This window comes from Paralichthys olivaceus, chromosome 20, assembly GCF_024713975.1.
Source record: "Paralichthys olivaceus isolate ysfri-2021 chromosome 20, ASM2471397v2, whole genome shotgun sequence".
NCBI lineage: Eukaryota > Metazoa > Chordata > Actinopteri > Pleuronectiformes > Paralichthyidae > Paralichthys > Paralichthys olivaceus.
In genome coordinates, this window is record NC_091112.1 from 2,330,839 (window position 1) to 2,349,526 (window position 18,688).

The 18,688-nt window shown below is 45.5% G+C and overlaps 1 protein-coding gene across 3 annotated transcripts in view; it reads left to right on the top strand.

The window, feature by feature from the left end:
• Positions 1-18,053, top strand: part of pou2f2a (POU class 2 homeobox 2a) — a 68,185-nt gene extending 50,132 nt beyond the window's left edge. For 2 of the 3 annotated variants that reach the window (XM_069516014.1, XM_069516015.1), the window contains 15 exons: positions 2,955-3,020; positions 3,253-3,281; positions 3,808-3,864; positions 4,642-4,818; positions 4,967-5,227; positions 5,670-5,784; positions 5,959-6,050; positions 6,862-7,110; positions 7,191-7,332; positions 7,550-7,698; positions 7,882-8,079; positions 8,220-8,268; positions 9,223-9,370; positions 10,020-10,093; positions 11,877-18,053. In XM_069516014.1, the coding sequence (XP_069372115.1) occupies positions 2,955-3,020; positions 3,253-3,281; positions 3,808-3,864; positions 4,642-4,818; positions 4,967-5,227; positions 5,670-5,784; positions 5,959-6,050; positions 6,862-7,110; positions 7,191-7,332; positions 7,550-7,698; positions 7,882-8,079; positions 8,220-8,268; positions 9,223-9,370; positions 10,020-10,093; positions 11,877-12,253 (2,183 nt within the window). In that variant the 3' untranslated portion in view covers positions 12,254-18,053. The remainder of the gene's footprint in view (positions 1-2,954; positions 3,021-3,252; positions 3,282-3,807; positions 3,865-4,641; positions 4,819-4,966; positions 5,228-5,669; positions 5,785-5,958; positions 6,051-6,861; positions 7,111-7,190; positions 7,333-7,549; positions 7,699-7,881; positions 8,080-8,219; positions 8,269-9,222; positions 9,371-10,019; positions 10,094-11,876) is intronic. The other variant, XM_069516016.1, reaches the window with a different exon arrangement.
• The last annotated feature ends 635 nt before the right edge of the window (positions 18,054-18,688 follow it).

An 18,688-nucleotide genomic window follows, 5' to 3' on the forward strand; every position in this document is an offset into this window, starting at 1 on the left:
TGTGTGTGTGTGTGTGTGTGTGTGTGTGTGTGTGTGTGTGTGTGTGTGTGTGTGTGTTTGCTTGCTAGTGAATGTGACAGGGGACAGGTGGAAGAGGCAGGAGGAAGGCAGCTCGTTTGTGTGGTTTTATGTGTGTGTGTGTGTGTGTGAGGTGCGAGGTGGCTGAGACCATGTGCCTGACCTCTGACATCCACACGCCAAACAGTGCCGGCAAACCCCCCCCCCCTCCATACACACACACACTCACACAATAACCCACGCGCCGTCTGTCACCGGCCCCTGACAGGCGTGACCGAGGCGGGGTGGGTGGGCAAAAAGGAGGGAGAACAGAGGGGAGGGGTCGAGTTTAGGACCCCTCCAGCCATTTTATCCTCCCCCCTCACTCACTTCCCCCTTTTCTAATTCCCTGACAGTGACCCTGTACCCCCCCGACCACCCCTCTTTCCCCCTAACACACACACACACACACATTAAACACACACACACACACACACACAGGCAGGCTGGCCACGTCAACCCCAGAAGACAGATACATCATCTGGCCAGTGGCCTCTCTCCCTCTCTCTCTCTCCCTCTCTTCCCTCTCTCTCTCTCTCTCTCTCTCTCTATGCTATTAGCAGTGATAGGATGAGTAGGGGTTCAGGAGGGAGGGAGGGAGGGGGGGGGTCTGCCTTGCATTCAATCAAACTACCCCCCCGAGGGTGGAGGAGTGTGTGAGGACGGTCAGTGTGAAGTTACAGTGAAATCAGAAAACTGTAAAACTCAAAGAAAAGAGAGAAGGTGTGTGTTTCTGTGTGTTTGTGTGTTTGTATATGTGTGTGTGTGTGTGGGGGGGGGGGGGTGTTGTTTCTACACACAGGGTTCAAATCAGATCTGATCAAAGGGAAAATAGAATTTCACATGTTCAGGACGTTTGTGACATTTGGGGTTCGGTGCGTTTGATTTGTCGGCTCATATGAGGGGGGGGGGTAAAAGTGGCCCCATGGCCAGAGGGGTTAGGGGCATTACAGTCGTTGTGGGGAGGGAGTGATGTGGGGTTCGGGGTCGTGGGGGGGGCTGGGTGATAAAATGATTTTATGAGGGGCCCTTCCATGTATGCTGAGAGGATGAAGGAGCCTGGAATAATAACGTGTGTGTGTGTGTGTGTGTGTGTGTGTGTGTGTGTGTGTGTGTGTGTGTGTGTGTGTGAATTAGATCCAGCTGAGCACTTGTTTTTCATCATGTATCAGTCAGATGTGTTATTCTTCTGATCGTTTACTATTTTAGTTGAATGTTAAAAAAAAAAAACTTCATTAAACTCGAGTTAATGAACTTGAAAGTTTTTTTTTGCTTGAAGATAAAATAGTAAGTTATCATTCACAATCACGGGGGGGGGGGGGGGTCAGAAGTCACATGATGTTTATTAAACATGTTATTTACACGTTGACCTCTGACGGCAGAGTTTTCAGTTTATTCTTTATTCACTTTATTCAATTATCACTGTTCAACTACAGATATTATTATTTTACATTTACTTGTTTCTGTCTCAGATGTTTTTAATATCACACACTCACATTTATCAGTAGGGTGCTGCCACCATCTGGTTCCACCATGCAACTGCAGAGCACTGAGGAGTGTGTGCGTGTGTGTGCGTGTGTGTGTGCGTGTGCGTGTGTTTTCCTTTTACTAAATCAAACCAGATAATTTTTGACAACAGAAGATAATGAGACTTTAACACACTGTAATTTACATGAAGGTTAAAAACCTTTAGTTCATGACAGAGTTTCTAAGACACAGACATTTGTTCGAGTGCAGAGTTACAATGATGAAGAAAAGATATTCATGCCTCCTTCCCTCAGTCCTTCCCTCAGTCCTTCCTTCATTCCTTTCCTTTCCACTTCCTCTCATCACAACTTGAACTTGTTTGTGACCTTGATGACGAGACTTACACACACACACACACACTGGGCCCGTATTTGGATGAGGAATATCAGGGTGGAGGACGTTCACCGTGGTTTTATTTTAATTATTTTCAAAGCTCTCTCTCGCTCGTGTCAGACTCGTTCTCACTTCATCCAGACGTCTCCTCGCTGCACCGGCCGCTGCCGTCGTATCTTAGCTCTTCAGCTGACGAGAGAAGACGAGAGAGAACTTAAGAGCATTTAGAGCGAGGGCTGAGAGGCCGTTCTATCCAAGATGGCGGTCGCGGCGGTGCTGAGTAATGTCTGGTGCTCAGGTAAGCACTTCCTCTGGCGTCGCTCTTCCTGGACCAATTATTCCTGCAGTCCCAGAAGTCACCACCAACAGGAAGGTCCACAGACGGTAGTTAAGAGGACGTCTGCCGCCTCCTGGGTGAATGAAGTTTACATTTAAAGAAGTAAATTAGAGGAAGGCATCATCAGTTTTCAAGTTTCTGCTGAGCAGAGCTTTCCTCTCGGATGTTCTCAGGTTATAAAAGGAAACGAGCTGCAGGGAATCAAACTTTTAGAAAAGAGAGGAAGGTTTTTGGGTTTGAATCTTGACAGTGAAGTGTTTCTTGTTTCAAATGATTTCATCAGCAGAACTGGAGAAACACAGATGGCACAGAGCAAAAGCAACGTCTCTCTGGTTCCACTTCTTCTTTTTAGAAAGACACTTTGACTTTAGATGAGCACGTTTACGACATCGTCCTGAAGGTTTCGATTTCAAACAGACAAACAGACGGGTGGAAACATTCCTTTATTCCAGAGCTGCACATACACAGGTTTAATCCATCTTATCTGTTCTGTTACTCATTTCTAAACGGAACATTTATCATCTCATTCTCATCGGTAACAATGGTTTATTCTGCAGCACTGACGCACGGGGAGAGGGAAATGTTGTCGGGGATTTGAACCAGCAACCCTCTGCTGCTCTGACGCTGTGTTAGCGTGATGTCACCTGTGTGTTTTATTCCGTGCACGTGTCTGATGTGTATCTGTGTGTGTTTCCTGCAGATATCAGGATGTCTAAAGCAGCAGAGGAGGAGAAGCCTGGGGCGGAATATCCAGGGGACAGTTCAGGTACGACACACACACACACACACACACACACACACATATTTTATGATATGAATGACACATGTTCCATTGTGTCCAATATTTTGTTTTATTATTTGAATATATTTAAAAATGAATGAACATTAATCTTTTTCAAATCACAATCTGATCTTATCATCCTCACACACACACACACAGACACACACACACACACACACAGTGTAATAAACAGTCCACGTGTCTCTTTGTGTTTCAGACTCTGACAGAAACAGCCCCGACGACCAGGTTGGTTTTCTACATTAACTCTGACTTTAATAATAATTATAATTTATTCAGATTGTGAATGAAATTAAAAAACCTTCGTATTTTATACACTGGATATTTTTACCTGAATCATTTGCAGCTATAAATGAAAATAAATGGATTAAATAAAACAACGATATCTGTTTTAGATCATCTGATTCGTGTTGTATGATATTTCATGGACAGTGAACAATGTGCTTTTTAAAACCATGACACATGAATATGAACATCAGGATGAAAAATAACCGTCATGATATCAATAATCTTGTTTAATATTTGAAATGATTATAAATGTGTAGTTTTTCTAACGTCTCTTTAACCAGCTGCTGCGTTTGAGTGAATCGTTTCTCTTCACTTCTCAAATGTGGAAACAAAATGTGAATTATTCAGATTATATTCATAATAAATAATCAAATAGACAAAACTGTGGTTTTTATTGTATTTGATTTACTTTGATTTCTGCTCAGTTGTTATTCATTCATTCATTTGTGTGTATTATTCGCTGCAGGTTCAGCCAATGAAAACCAGCCCCTTCAGCCTCTCCCCCACAGCGGCTGGCAGCAAGGTGAGCCTGTGTGTGTGTGTGTGTGTGTGTGTGTGTGTGTGTGTGTGTGTGTGTGTGTGTGTGTGTGTGTGTGTGTGTGAATGATGAAAAGAAAAAAAAGAACAACGCCCCCCTTCGTCTGCATGTACGGATGTGATCACTGGCTCGTGTATGAAATCTCGGGTGGCCTCATCCACACACTTAACGAGACCCGAAAGGAAAAACGGATGTGAGCGAGGTGACAGTGAGTGGCAGACGTAAAGATGAACCACGGTGCAGTGGTGATGGATGGGTAATGACAGGACAGTGAGCGGGTGTCGACAGCTCCGGGTCGGAGGTCGGCAGCTGCGGAGCGTCTCTGACACAACGGAAACGAGGAGGATTGACTCGTCCTTCTGCTCACGTGACTGACGTCCACCTGTGGAGTTCGAGGAGAATCAATGTTGATGTGGTTCATCTTCAATCCGTTCCCTAACTACACGTTAAGCCCTGAATGTATGAGTGAGTCTGAAACGGGTTCAACTGGTTTCGTTGATTGCTCAGAAAAGTAAAATGTCCCTCAGAGAGAACATTCTTCCACCCAGGCCCAACCGTCCAATCAAACTCAATCCAGCGGCTCTAAATTACACACACGCTCGTGGAAATCAGTTTTCTTAATCTACCTGATTTTATTCTACTTCTATGAATTATATGAAAATATTGAAAATGTATTTTTCTTGCACCTGAGTGTGTGTCACGTTGTGTTACAGCACGAAATATGATGTGTGTCGCTTCATTTGTTTTGTGTTTCTCCTTCAGGTAAAAAGTAAGGAGAGTTCAGAGATGACCCACAGCACTGCTCCTCCTGCTCCTCCCTCCCAACAACAGCAGCAGCAACAACAACAACAACAACAACAACAACAGCAGCAACAGCAGCAACAGCAGCAACAGCACCACCACACACAGCTGATGCTGGCTGGCAGTCAGCTCGCAGGGGTGAGACACACACACACACACACACACACTTTAATGTCTATATACTGAAGTGATGAATACCTGGAACATGTTCAGTGTCACATCTTCTCTTTAAGACATTCTTCTTCTTCTTCTTCTTCTTCTTCATCCTCCTCCTGCTCTCCCCCAGCTTGCCGCTCTCCTCCCGGCCCAGCAGCAGCTTCTCCTCCAGCAGGCTCAGGCTCAGCTCCTGGCGGCCGCCGTTCAGCAGTCAAACGCCGCACACGCCGTTCACGCCGCCCACGCCGCCGCACAGCAACAGGCCAACCAGCAGCAGCAGCAGCAGCAGCAGCAGAGCCAATCACAGCAGCAGCAGCAGTCAACCAAACAGGAGCAAACGGTCCAAGCTCCACAGCTGACTCTGTCACAGCCAATCCAGCTCACAGCGCAGGTACGAGCCCGCAGCGCCGTACTGAGGGAAAGATTTAAACAATGATAAAAACTTTCATAATCATAATCTCTGTATATTGAGCACTTCTCAGATTATTAAGTGTCATTAGGCAGAAATCAAAGAAAATTGTTATGAAAGTTCTAGAAAATTTCAATTCAAGTAAAATCAGAAAAGACTTTGAGAAAAGAGATAAAAAACTTTGACGGGACTGAATTTTTAGTTTCAAAATATTTCACTGACTTAATAAAAATTACTTTAGAGGTTTAAGATAATAAGAAAGTTAATGTGTCGCTCTAAGGTCAAACTGTTTCTGATCTCAGGACCTTAGTTGTGATGATAATGATTATGTTTGTTTGTGAATCACAGTTTTTATTTGACCTGTAGATTAACTCTATTTAAAGCAGGTATAATGAGCTCGTGTTGTTTCGTTGGTGCGTTCCAGGACATCCAGCAGCTGCTGCAGCTCCAGCAGCTGGTGCTGATGCCGGGTCATCCTCTCCAGTCTCCTGCCCAGTTCCTCCTGCCTCAGCCAGCACAGGCACAGCAGCCACAGCAGGGTGAGCGAACCCAGCGCACCTCTTCCTCTCAGCTCTCAGAACCAAACTGCTCAAACTCGCAGATTTCAATTCTGTTGTTTTTGTGTAATTCTGCTAAATAAGAAACAAACACAGATGAAAACACAACTTCTTTATTGACGTAATAATCTGATTCATTGATTTTGATTTTCACAGGTTTGCTTTCGACACCAAATCTGATCCAGCTACCTCAGCAAAGCCCGGGAGGACTACTGACATCACCACCTCGCCTGGGACTCCAAGCACAGGTAGAACTCTGTCTGTGACAAGGAATCGAACGGACGTTGAGTCTCTGCACCACAGAGCGTCCGTCACACTCACCACCCGCAGAATGCAAAACGCTCCTTTAACAGACCTGGAACAAATCACTTAAAGCAAATATCTGATCTCTGCTGCATGAATCTTATTTTTACAAATGAAAAACAAAACCAAAGCAGGTTATTTTCATAATAGAAGCAGTTTCTGGGTCCAATGAGCATCTTCACTCCTGATTCTAGTCAAACAACTCCCCTCGTGTCCTCAGCCTTTATCTCCAGTAACAAAATGCATGAATGCATCGTCACACACGCGACGGCCGTTATAGATTTTTCATTAAGCTGCGATGGGAGTCGTGTCAGACAAGAGGCAGGTGCGCCTGTTTCCCTCCGTGTGTTTTATGCACAGAGACGGTGAATGTAAATGAGGCGAGTAGCAGCAGATATCATGCACGACGTGCGCTCAATTAGTTGAAACTCCCTCAGCTCTCAGGGTCACATTCCTGCTCTGTGGGTCCTCTACAGTCAGACATTAGACTCATGGTGTTATTATTCTGCTGCTTAGAATAAAACATGTACATGATGTTTGACACACGGGGGTCAAGTTTCTGTTTTTAATGCATTTCCTTCAGCTGATGACCTCATAAGTATTCACCTCCCAGCGCATTTCAATTTCTGTTTTCGGGAAAATGCTTATTTTTGTCAGATTTCATTCAGTGTTTTAAGCGACACGTTCAGAGACAGCAGCAGTCAGGCCTGCGTGTCCGTTTTTTAAAATCTACTTCCGTCTTCGTGTGTCTCACAGAGAGAGAAGAGCATTGACGTGGTCGGCGGAAGCAGCGGCAGTGGAGGCCCCGGCGCCGGCTCATTAGTGGCCTCCGGCAGCGGTGGCGTCGTGACGTCTGTGGGAGCAACCTCGGCCTCCTCGCTCGGCTCCAGCTTGACCCCTGGAGGCCACGGGGGTCACATGGGCGAAGAACCCAGCGACCTGGAGGAGCTGGAGCAGTTTGCCCGCACGTTCAAGCAGCGACGCATCAAGCTGGGATTCACGCAGGTGACAGACGGGGGACAAGAGGAAGGTTTGCAGCAGAGTGAGTTTGTGTATTTCTTCATTCAAATGTGTGTCTCCACCAGGGAGACGTCGGCGTCGCCATGGGAAAACTGTACGGCAACGATTTCAGCCAGACGACCATCTCCCGCTTCGAGGCTCTCAACCTCAGCTTCAAGAACATGTGCAAGCTGAAGCCGCTGCTGGAGAAGTGGCTGAGTGACGCAGGTGAGAAGCTGTCATCCATTCCACCTGAAACCAGGTCTCTGATATCTGAATTTATTTTAAATTTTTTGAAGATAAATCCACAGATAACAGTTATTTAACGTGAGACTCCTGCTTTATAGAATCAGTTCTTTTTGATAAAGTGGTATTTTGACATATCTACTTATTTGAACTGTCACGATATTTATGTCCTCGTGTCTCGTCCTCTCCTCCCTCTCAGAAACCATGGCAGTAGACAGCATGCTGCCCAGCCCCTCCTCTCTCTCCTCCCCGATGCTGGGAATCGAGGGGCTGCCCGGCCGACGCAGGAAGAAACGCACCAGCATCGAGACCAACGTGCGAGTGATGCTAGAGCGCAACTTCTGCACGGTGAGAGACAAACTTTGTCCACATCATGTCGTCTTCATGATTAAAATGTACATGTGTCACGTCTGTCCGTACCGGTCTCTTTAAGTAACAGACATTTACATCTTTTTAATTAATCCACGATCTCCACACTGATTTCCGTACCTCCTCGCCTCTTTATCCACTCTGTGGTGTTTTCCTCCTCAGAACCAGAAGCCTACCTCGGAGGAGATCCTGCTGATGGCGGAGCAGCTCAACATGGAGAAGGAGGTGATTCGCGTTTGGTTCTGCAACCGCCGGCAGAAAGAGAAACGCATCAACCCCTCCAGCAGCACCACCCCTCCCCTGCCCAGCCAGACTTCGCCCATCGTGACGCACAAAGCCTCCTGCTACAGCCCGCACATGGTACAGTCCGCCGCCACCGCTCCGCTCACCCTTCACCACTTCAAACGCTTTTCTTTTTTTTTTTTCTTGTTGTTTTCGGTGTAATTTCCGCAGCGCCTCTGATATTTGTTTCCTAATTTCTTTCCCCTCGCTCTCCGCAGATATCGAGTCAGGGTCTGTCCCAGGTCACCACCAGCCTCAGCACAACAGGTGAGATGTAATTACTGTCTGTGCCTGTGTTGAGTCTCGTCAATGAATTATTAAAGCTGAGAGCAGTTGTGTTTTTGGAGCCCAGAGGTCAGTCACAGGAAGATTAAACCGGTCCTGGCGTTATTTGGAGGAGGCTGATGTTCCTGTATTGTCAGAGAGGTTTTTCTGGTTTGATGCAACACGGAAGAATAATGACTTAAAAAACAAAAAAAAAGAAACAGATTTCTACGAGAGGAAGACAGAAATGGAAAACAACGACGGTTCAGTTGACAACAACATGGAAGCACTGGTCCCATCTGGAGTTGTTTACCTGCATGAGTCATGGATAGTCCTCATGATTTATAGAGCTCGGCTACTGTGCGAGCTTTCCCAGGGTTCACAGACATGACAGATGACCTGACAGGCAACAAACACAGCTGGAAATTTATTGGCCCGTTGAGCCGAGGCGAGAAAACTCCTCTCGCTGCTGTTGAGTTGAGTTGAGTCAGAAGAAGACGCCGAAAAACCCAAACTGTTGATGAGTGCAGTTCTAACTGCATCCACACGACCACGTTTCACTTTTAAAACCCGTCACATCTGCCGGAGTTCTTGAAGCAACTAAAACTTTTGGAAACACAATTGGCCCCGTTTCAGTTTTAAAGCTCGACTACCAGCAGCGAATGCAAACGGCTGCGAATACTTGTGTCAGTAACAGTTCATCCTCGGATCAAGAAAAGAAATCCCTCTTCTCACTTGTCATCGTTTTTGTTTCTAGTATTTTCCTTGAAAATAGCAGACAAATAGATAATCTGCTTCCTGTTTACACCAGCACGCTCGTGACCAGTGTTTGTGACTCGTGACGCGATGCGTCGCTAAAACACTCGCGTGGACGGAGATTAGTAAAAGCTCAGTGTGTAAGTAGCCGCAGTCATAATGTGATTTATCTGTTTATCGTTCTTCTTCTCGTCCTCTCAGCTGCCAGCTTGTCACCTTCAGCGTCCTGCCCCATGACCCCCGTCAGCTCGGCTGCTGTCGGCTCCACCTCCTCTTCTGTGACTCCACCCCCTCATAGCACAGCCAGCCCCGCCCCTCCTGGCCTCGGGGCCCACGGGCTCAACACCGGGTGAGTTTTTTAAAAACATCAGAGTCGACTGATCTTCATTCAGAGCGGTTTGGTTCCAGGTTGGAATTAAAAGGAAGAAAGTGTATCGGCCTACATGACCTGCTGAAGAGTTTAAAATTATATCTTATAAAAACTTTCACAAAGATGATAATAGTTGCAGCAGATTACTTTTGTGAAAATAGTGTAAATAACTTTCTTTCATTGATTTAATTCATTTTGCTGAAACCCTGTTATTTAAGTTCTCGTTCAGTTTTGCTTGGAGTTGTTTTGTGTTGTTTTTGTTGAGTCCGACCGTCTGAACGCTCCTGATGTGGCTGCAGGTTGGAACGTTTGGTATTCAGCTGTTTGTCTCAGGCTGTTGCACCAGTTCGACTGCAAGTTTGCATGTTTACACACACACACACACACACAAAAAAAAAAAAACCAGCTTCTGGAAACATCTGCATGTTGTGGCAGCTCTGACCCAGATAGAGAATATCAGGTGCTGAACACAAATATGAGAAGCTGCTGCAGCTGGAATGAAAACAGACGGACGCCTCCAGGTCTGATGAAAACGTTTGTATCAATGAATGTGTTGTTTCTCTACATGTGTGAATGTTCTCGTGTGTGTGTGTGTGTGTGTGTGATTTGCGATCCATCCACATTTCAGGAACACAATGATGGGAGTAAGCACAGGGATGAACCAGGCCCTCATTGGCAGCAATACCCTGGCTACAATGCAAGGTGTGTGTGCATGTGCGTGTGTGTGTGCGTGTGTGTGTGTGTGTGTGTGTGTGTGTGTGTGTGTGTGTGTGTGTGTGTGTGTCTGTGTGTGTGTGTGTGTGTGTGTGTGTGTGTGTGTGTGTGTGTGTGTGTGTGTTGGTGCGTGCAGTCCAGTCCCCTCCGGTCCTCTTGAGTCTCTTTTTCTGAAGACCACTTCCCATTTCACCCTTCATCCATTCTCACCAAAATGAATTTCCGTGCTGAGCCTGAGACGACAGTAGCCGACAGCGAGCCCGGCTCACTCCTCTTACTCCTCCTCCTCCTCTTCGTCCTCCTCCTCGGCACAAACTTTTTGAATCACTCAGTGTGATGAAAGATTCAATTCGATTCTCATACAATAGCCTGCTATTATCACAAAGTGACAAGAGCCCCTAAAGGCAAAGATTAGGAGGCCAGGTCAGCTTACAGTAAACAGTTGAACAGGCACAATCCTCCCTCCCTCTCTATATATCCAGGCCTGTTGGCCAAAGAGCTGCTTCCCCCTCAGAATTCCCCTTTTTCAACCAGACGATCTGCTGCCAAATCAATTAAGCATCACTAATAAGCTCGGCTTTGAATCCGTCATGTGCTCCATCTCCCTATAGCGCCGATTCAGACCTTCCCTTCCCCTTTTCTCCCGCTCCGCTCAGAGCCGGCCTCCTCCGGGCCATGTGCTGATGAGAAGGATACAGCGTGTTATGGAAAGTGCAGCTCTGGCAGCGGCGGCGCTGATAGAGCTATAGCGAGGAGGAGAGAAGAAAGAGGAGGCTCCGTGAAAAGAGAGAGGGAGAGAGAGAGACGAGAAAAGGATTTGTGCCCTGATTCCCTCCGGGGCCACACACACACTCTGAATGTTTACACACAGGCTGCCGTAATGGATAAAGGTGTTTGCCGTTACACTGGAATCCACAAGTCAGCGGGTGACAGACGAATTATTGTTTGATATCTGTCACTGCAGCGCAGAGTTCAATCGATGACCCGTCAATCAACAGAAACTTGATCAGCAACTGTTGTGAGTCAGAAATATGAAGGAGGAAATTCTCAGGCTGAGATTTGACGACTTTTAACTTCGTGAAATGTAATATTTAATTAATATAAATTTAACTTTAAAATTTGTGATCATCATCTTTTTATACATTAAAAGATTAATTAAGAAATTTAATAGATAGATACAAAATCATTAAATCATTTCTTCATTCTCACTCATATCATATTTGTAAGACTGTGTTTATAGAAGTAGTTTTATCATCATCTTCCTCATCTTCATCATCCAGGTTTGAAATGTTCCTCCTGTTATTGACGTGTTCACTGACTTCTCTCTACTTCCTGTCTTTCTCTCCTTTCACCTCCACTCTTTGTTCTTTTACTCTCTCTCCTCTCTTTGTCCTCCTCTGCCTCCATTTATCACTCTCTCCATCTCTTTCCTCACTTCCTGCATCGTCCTTTCTCCATTTTTTTTTACCGTGTCCCCTCACTGTCCTCTGCATCCTCCATGTTTGTCCTGCTCTTCCTTTTCCTCTTTCTTCGCTCTCTTCATCACTCTGTCACTTTGTCCTCGTTACTTTTTTGTCCTCTCTCTATTTTTATCCCTCTCTTCTTTTCTCGCGCTCCATCTTGCCCTGTATCCGCCCTGTCACTTTTTCGCATCATCTTTTCGTCTTTCATCCCCTCATTTCCTCTCGACCTTGTCTTTTCTCCCTCTCAATCTTCCTCCTCCTTTCTTCGTCCTTCCTCCATCCCTGTCCATGTCCTCTATTGCTCTCAGCCCTGGCAGCGAGCAGTGGTCAGCTGCCCATGTCTGGCCTCGAAGGGGGGGCGGGTCACTTGCTTCTGGGCGGACCTGGGGGAGCCGCAGTCCCCCCGTCCCTCCGCTCGTCCCTCTTCCTCAACCGCCCCACTCTCCTTCCCATGGTGACCTGCTCCATCGGGACCGCCTCCACGCCCGCCATGGGACTGGTCAGCAGCAGCGGCATAGGTGTCCCGAGGCCCTCCTTCCCCCAGTCTCCGCCCCCCGGCGCCAGCGACCTCATGAGCCCGACCTCTTGTCCCGAGGAGTCCGCCTCTCCTTGTTCAAGCCCCACCTCTTTCTGTTCCTTCAGCGAAGCCTCGCCGCCGCCCCTGGGGGGGGCCATGGCCGAGTGATCCCTGACCGACAGCCTATCAGGGGAGGACGAGGAGGAGGAAAGATGGTGTTAAAGGAGCTTTAAAAATCTAAATTTACAACCTCGCCTTTCAACCAAAGCCATCTCTCTGTCTGATCCATCTGTGAGTCCGTCTCTCTGTGTCTCCTCAGACGTCCTCAGAAGCCAAAAATATATGAGTGAGGAGGGGGAGGCAAAGAGAGAGAGAGGATGGAGAGGATAGAGAGAACTGCAGAATGGAGGGGAGAGATCTGAAACCAAATAATGATCCACAGCTGGAGCCGTGGCACTGAGTAGTGTTTTTGCATCGGGGGGGGGGGGGGGGGGGGGGGGGGGGGGACGAACACCAAGCCTTTTATCGGCTGGGGAAAAAAAAAGAAACTGGATGAGGGCAGGGACGAGAAACTGTGTGAGAGAGACGGGAGGCAAAAAAGAAAAGACTTGTTTAACAAGCTGGGAAGGTCAGGAAGTTGGCTGCAACCAAATCTAAAAAAAAGGAAAAGATGCTAGAAGAGAAACACACACCGACAAAGATGAAAACCAAAATCTCCAAATACCAAAAACTGAAAACCAAAAAAAAAAAGACACAAAAAAACCCCCAATAATAAACGGAGAGAAAAGCTTTAGATCAAAAAGACTTTTACATTCTGATCCGTCCAGGATCAGTTCACCTCTTCATTCTACGTCTCACCGAACATTTTCCATTTCACTCAGGAGTTCTCTCATTTTTACTTTCAAATTTTTATTTTTCTATGATTTTGTATTAATCGCTCTTTGAGGTATTTCTTGTCAAATACTCGCAGTTTAATGTTTCACAGCCGATCCCACATGCAGGGTATCTACCTACCTCTCTCTCGACAGCTTTACCGCGATTAACCGTCACGGTGTTTGTTTTATTCGGCCTGTAGCGGCAGACGGGTGGAGCTCCCCACCATAATCACTACGGTGTCAGGTAAGATGCTGATCCATTCATGCTGTAGTTTCAATCTAACTTTCCAACGCTGCTCTGAGCTCTGTGGTGTTCGTTAAAACCAAATATGTGGCAAACTCCACCCGTCTGCCGCTTAAATGGGCTCAAACCAAACATACACGGTGGGAAATCCCATCTGATCAACGTCTGTTTCGGGTTTAAACTCGTGCATCGGTCGAAAAGATCCATCGTGAAAACTTCGGGATTGTTTACGTCTTTGTTTCTTTTCCAAAAATAGAAGTTCTGGCAGGAATTTCATCGCCACTGTCACGATCATCTTAAATATCGAGGTTTACACGCTCTCGCCACGTGTCCTGCCTTCAAAGAGGATACACACACCCCACACACACACATGTGGACAAGCTGTGTATGGATTTTTTTCAGGTTTATTTGCCTTCTTTTATTTATTATCACCCCCCCCCCACCACCCCCATACCATCGTCATGTCATTTTCCAGACTGCTCATCTACCACCAGACAGTCACTCTTGGATACCAAAGCATCGCCTCTGGCAGCGTTGTCTCTGGATTCGCCCGGGAGACGAGTGTCCAGACAAAACCTCAGCAGTGTCAAAGGGAGAAAAAAAACCCACACATACACACACTACAAGCATAAGAAAGAGTCCAAACCAAAAAAAAAAAGAACAAAAGAAAGAGGTGAAGCACCGGCGTTCCCCTAACTGCCCCCAAACCCCTGCCCTCCATCCCTCCCTCCCATCTGCCCCCTCTCCTTTGTCTCCAAAGATCAGATGAAAGGGCCGAAATATAAAAAAAGAAGAGGGGAGAAGAAGAAGAAGAAGAAGAAGAAAAGGAGGAGAACGAGAAGTGGTCAGGAGCAAAGGAGCCAAAGGTTTGCAAAGCTGCAGGGGAAAGCAAGAAGAAGAAGAGGAGGAGGAGGAGGAGGAGGAGGAGGAGGAAGAAGAGGAGCAGGAGGAGGTGCGCCCAGAGCGGCGGACAGAAAAACCAAAAAGTAACCCAAAACCAAAAGCTACTACTACTGCTACTACTTATGTATGAGTGACTGTAACTAAACCAAATACAAACAAAGAGGGGGAGGAAAGGGGGAGTAAGGCCCTGTCTGTCTGTTCGTCTTTAACTGTGATTGCTGTTCTTGTATCGACAGACAGAAATCGTTCCCTCCCTCCCTCCGCCGGCCACCTCGGCTTTGTTCTCACTTTCTTTTTTCCTGGATGGATAAAAATATGGAATAACCTCAACAAAACTGACTTTGAGAGTATATATATTTTTGTTTTTGCTTTCCATAGTGTGTCTGTTAATGATGTATGGATTTGTCTCATTGCTTTCTACTTATTATGCGGCGGGAGGGAGGGAGGGAGGGAGGGGCGGGTGGCGGGCACGGGCGACGTGTTGCCTATTTTCATATCTTCTCGTCTCTTCGGTTGTGCTCTGGGTTCATTCTTCTTCTTTTCTGTTGACGTTTGGACATAACTGTGAAAATGTAGCTTCCAAGATGAAAAAAAAAAAAAAAAAAGTGTTTTAGTTGATCCAGAGTGTTGTGAAAAAGCCAAAACTGAAAACCAAAAGCAAAACTTTTTAGAGATACAACCAAACCAAATAGAACAACCAAACCAATGCACAAAGATGTACAAGTGTGAGTGTGCATGTGTGAGTGAGTGTGTGTGTGTCGGCAATTCTCTTGCGTACAAACCAAACCGTAAAAACTCACTCTGTCTGTCACGTAAACGTTTTGAGCTAATTAACATCAGTCCGCGCTCGTTTTTTTTTTAGACAGTTAACAGCAAAACTCTGGTTATTTTCACCCTGGACCCGTTTTCATCATCTTTCTCCTTCGGCCTCGAGAAACTCCGAAAAAACATCAACTGCAAAAAGTTAAACATCTAGAAAATACGTCTGTTTTCTTACTGGCAGGACTTTTATAGTGAAAGGGAAACCGGGCGTGTGTATAAACCTACTGATGACCAGTGAGATGAGAAATCGGGTCCAGGCTGAAACCGAACAGGACGGAGCTCCAGATACTGAAGGCAGCCAGTGATACTGATGATATGTTGGGGGAGGGGAGGGGAGCAGGCGGATTACCGTAAACTTTTAGATGGAATGTATCCATTAGTTCTCATAGGTTTCGTAGGGGGAGATGATATATGTTGAACTGCTCTTATTGATGTATAGAAAGGCTGGGACTATTATCCTTGATGATGACGACCGAAGACGACGACGACTCCATTTAAGAACCAAAAGCTTTAAAACTCTTTTATCTCTCACGGGCTCTTTGTTGGAAAAAAATATTTGTATTTATTGTATAAGGGAGGTGTGTGCTTTTTCGGGGGGGGGATGGGAAAAATGCATCGGTTTGTATTTTATGAACTTCTTTGTCCCTCACGTTGTTTATTTATTGATTCCTTATTTATGTATTTATTGGATTCTATTTAAGTCTTTCTTTGTAATAGTTTTTCAGGGGTTGTTGTGAGGCTTGTATCTGCAGAGAGTTGTGTTCTTGAGATCGAGACGAGAAGAGAAGATGCCAAACGAATGTTTCAAAGAAAAAAAAACAAACCAAACTTAAAGACTGTTGTACGCAGAGACGGAGACGGACCGTAGCAGGGAAACTGTGACGGGGGACAAAGTTGCTTCACTTCACCTCCCAGAAAAAGAAAAATCCCACTGATCTTGGAGAGTTACTGCTTCATGAACCTCAGGCGATGATGTTTACTTGAAACATACGTCCTCAAATGACATCGGAATACACAACTAGCTAATTGGCGTCATTTAGATTTCGCCTAATCAGATTACACATATTTCTCCATGCGTATGGATACAAATACAACAAGTACAAGTAGTACCTACATTTATAAAGTATTAGCTGTTACCTTTAGTTTTAAATTTGCTGCTCGAGCTTTTAGCTTGTTTTTGGCCGTTAGTTAAAGTTCCACCTTCTTCAGTGACCTTTCTTTTGTTATTATTAAAATTCGGACGCCGCTGGAGAAGTTTGTGATCAACAAATTTACACATTACAAAAAATAAGTTAGGACTCGGCCTGATTTAGAGAATCACGTCGTTTTTCAGGAACCGAGGGACGATCGATTGATTACACAGACTTTGTAATTGATTGATCTGCAGAAACTCAGTCCAGGGTCTGAAATGTGACCGTGAAGTGAGGACAGCAGCTCGTTTGACCCAGTTTCTCTCCGGGCTGGTTAAACTGCTCAGTGGTTGGTTGATTCGGTTTTTGTCCCACGCTTCGGTTTGGAATCCAACATGTCCGTTTCCTGTCGTCTCCTCCTCTGCTCTCTCTGAAAAGCTTTCTGACTCCCTGTGTCGTCCCGCTTCAGGACGACGAGGGCTCTGACTCTTACCTCTGATACTCTGATGAAAACCAAATAGATCTTCAAGCTTTAATGTCAAAAAAAAAACATTTAAAAAAGGATTTAAAAAAAAAAAGATGATGTCTGAACTCAGGAGCGAGGGACGTGAAGCTGTTAGTGTGATGAAGGAAAAAAAAAACAAAGATTTTCATTAACCACTTGTTCTTATGGCTTTAACCTACAGACGACACCACCGCCTCCACCCTGTCGGTTCAGGGAGGTCTGTGTGTGTTCCTCACTGCTGTCGGGGGAAAGCGTTTTAACTCCAGGTTTAGTGTTTTTACTCAAAGGACACGTGCTAATTTATGTTTTCAGCGAGTTGCTCGAGCTAGGAAATCCAACAGCAGAGCTCCAAAACATGCACGGATGACAAACTCTAAAGAAAATACCAGTTTATATTTGTAAGATTTGAGTTTCTTCTCGCTCCGACAGCAGTGCAGCTCTGACTCTGTGTGCCTGTGACGTCAGATTCCGCTGTGGTGGACAGAGAATGATACCAAAGTTAAAACTACCACAGCGAAACACAACACAACACGCACACGCACGCACACACACACACACACACACACACACACACACACACACACACTCACGGTGGTTCCATGTGTATATAAACATTCAGGATTCTCGTAACTGATCAAATAAAGGAAATCCAGCGCCTGACGTTAGTATTAAAATACTGTCAGATAATAAGAGCACTTCAGGCCTTGACAGTTTTTTTTTACTGTAGTTCTTCTGTGGCTGTGAATGTTACTTTTACTCTGCTCAACTTTCCGAGTCACCACCAAATAAAACTTTCTTTGGCCTTGAGAACACAAGATGTAAAACCTGAGAGCAGATAGAAAATAAAAGAGAGAGAGAGAGAGAGAGAGAGAGAGAGAGAGAGAATCACTTCAGTCGGTATTTGTTTGCCCCATGTTCGTTATTTAGGAGAAATTTAAAAGAAGCGTTTTCATTTCTATTTTTTCTACAATGCAGCTTAAATCCAAAGGTTAAGAGGAAGAGCAAAGATAGATTTTACTGCTAAAGAGAAAAAAAAAAACCTCAATAGTGAAAACCAAAGAGTTCCACTGTATCTTCTCACCTTGATTTTCTTTTTTATCCGCATTGTACAACGCCCACGTTTTTATGACGGCTCTGAAAGTGTTCTTTAATGTGTCCTAACGATATTGATGATGATGATGATGATGATGATGATGATGATGATGATGATGGTGAAGATGAAGCAAACACTGCTCTGTCAGCTTTAGTATCTGTTTCCTGGGTCTTCTGTTTTCAAGTATGCTTACAATATGCTGTCGTTTGACCTCCAGGCTCTCTCTGTCTGAGTTGACTCTATAACTTGATTCTGTTGGAAACGTTTGGGTTTGAAACTGTTCTCTACCGTCCCTGAACTCATCGCTATCTGTGTGCCTGTTGTTTTGGGGGCCAGGGAAACGGGGACAAAGCAAACCTGTAAGTGTTAGGAATAAAGTGCGAATTTAGACCAAAAGCCTGCGTCTTTGTCGTTGTTGTGTTTGTTTACTGTCAGAATCATAAAGCGTCTGGAGTTTTTTTTCTTTCATTTGATGATTTACATGAGTCACTTTCAACCTACAGAATGAATCCAATGTGTCTCGTGTCTTCCACGTCTTTACTTTGCCTCTGCTCTTTGTGTCCAAGTCCTCTCACATTTTAGTTTTGTCGAGAGCTGCTGACAAAGCAGGAAGATTTTTTTAAGCACACGTGCACTTTGCTCTACATTCTGGCAGTTGCCCGTTCAGGGGTGCCATCAGGGAGGGAAAGGCCTGAATCATTCAGGGGGCCCCGGAGCAGGACGGGCGCTCGGCAGCCGACCGGGGGGCATCGATATTTAATGTGTTGGTGCTGTTGTTGGCCTCGCAGGGGCCAGGGTTTCCAGTGGCGTTCCAAGTAGCACCACAAGCCTCCAAACTGCAGCTGCCGGAGATTAAAAGAGTTTTGTTGTTTAGAGAACAGAGATCGAACTTGTTTTCTTGCCCAAGAACTACATTTTCTCAGCCAGTTCCTACATTCTTCTCCTCCTCCTGGTTTTTATGAGCTGGATCCAGAGTCGTGTGTCACAGATCAGCCAAACCATAATCCACCCTGCTGCTCCTATCGGCACTA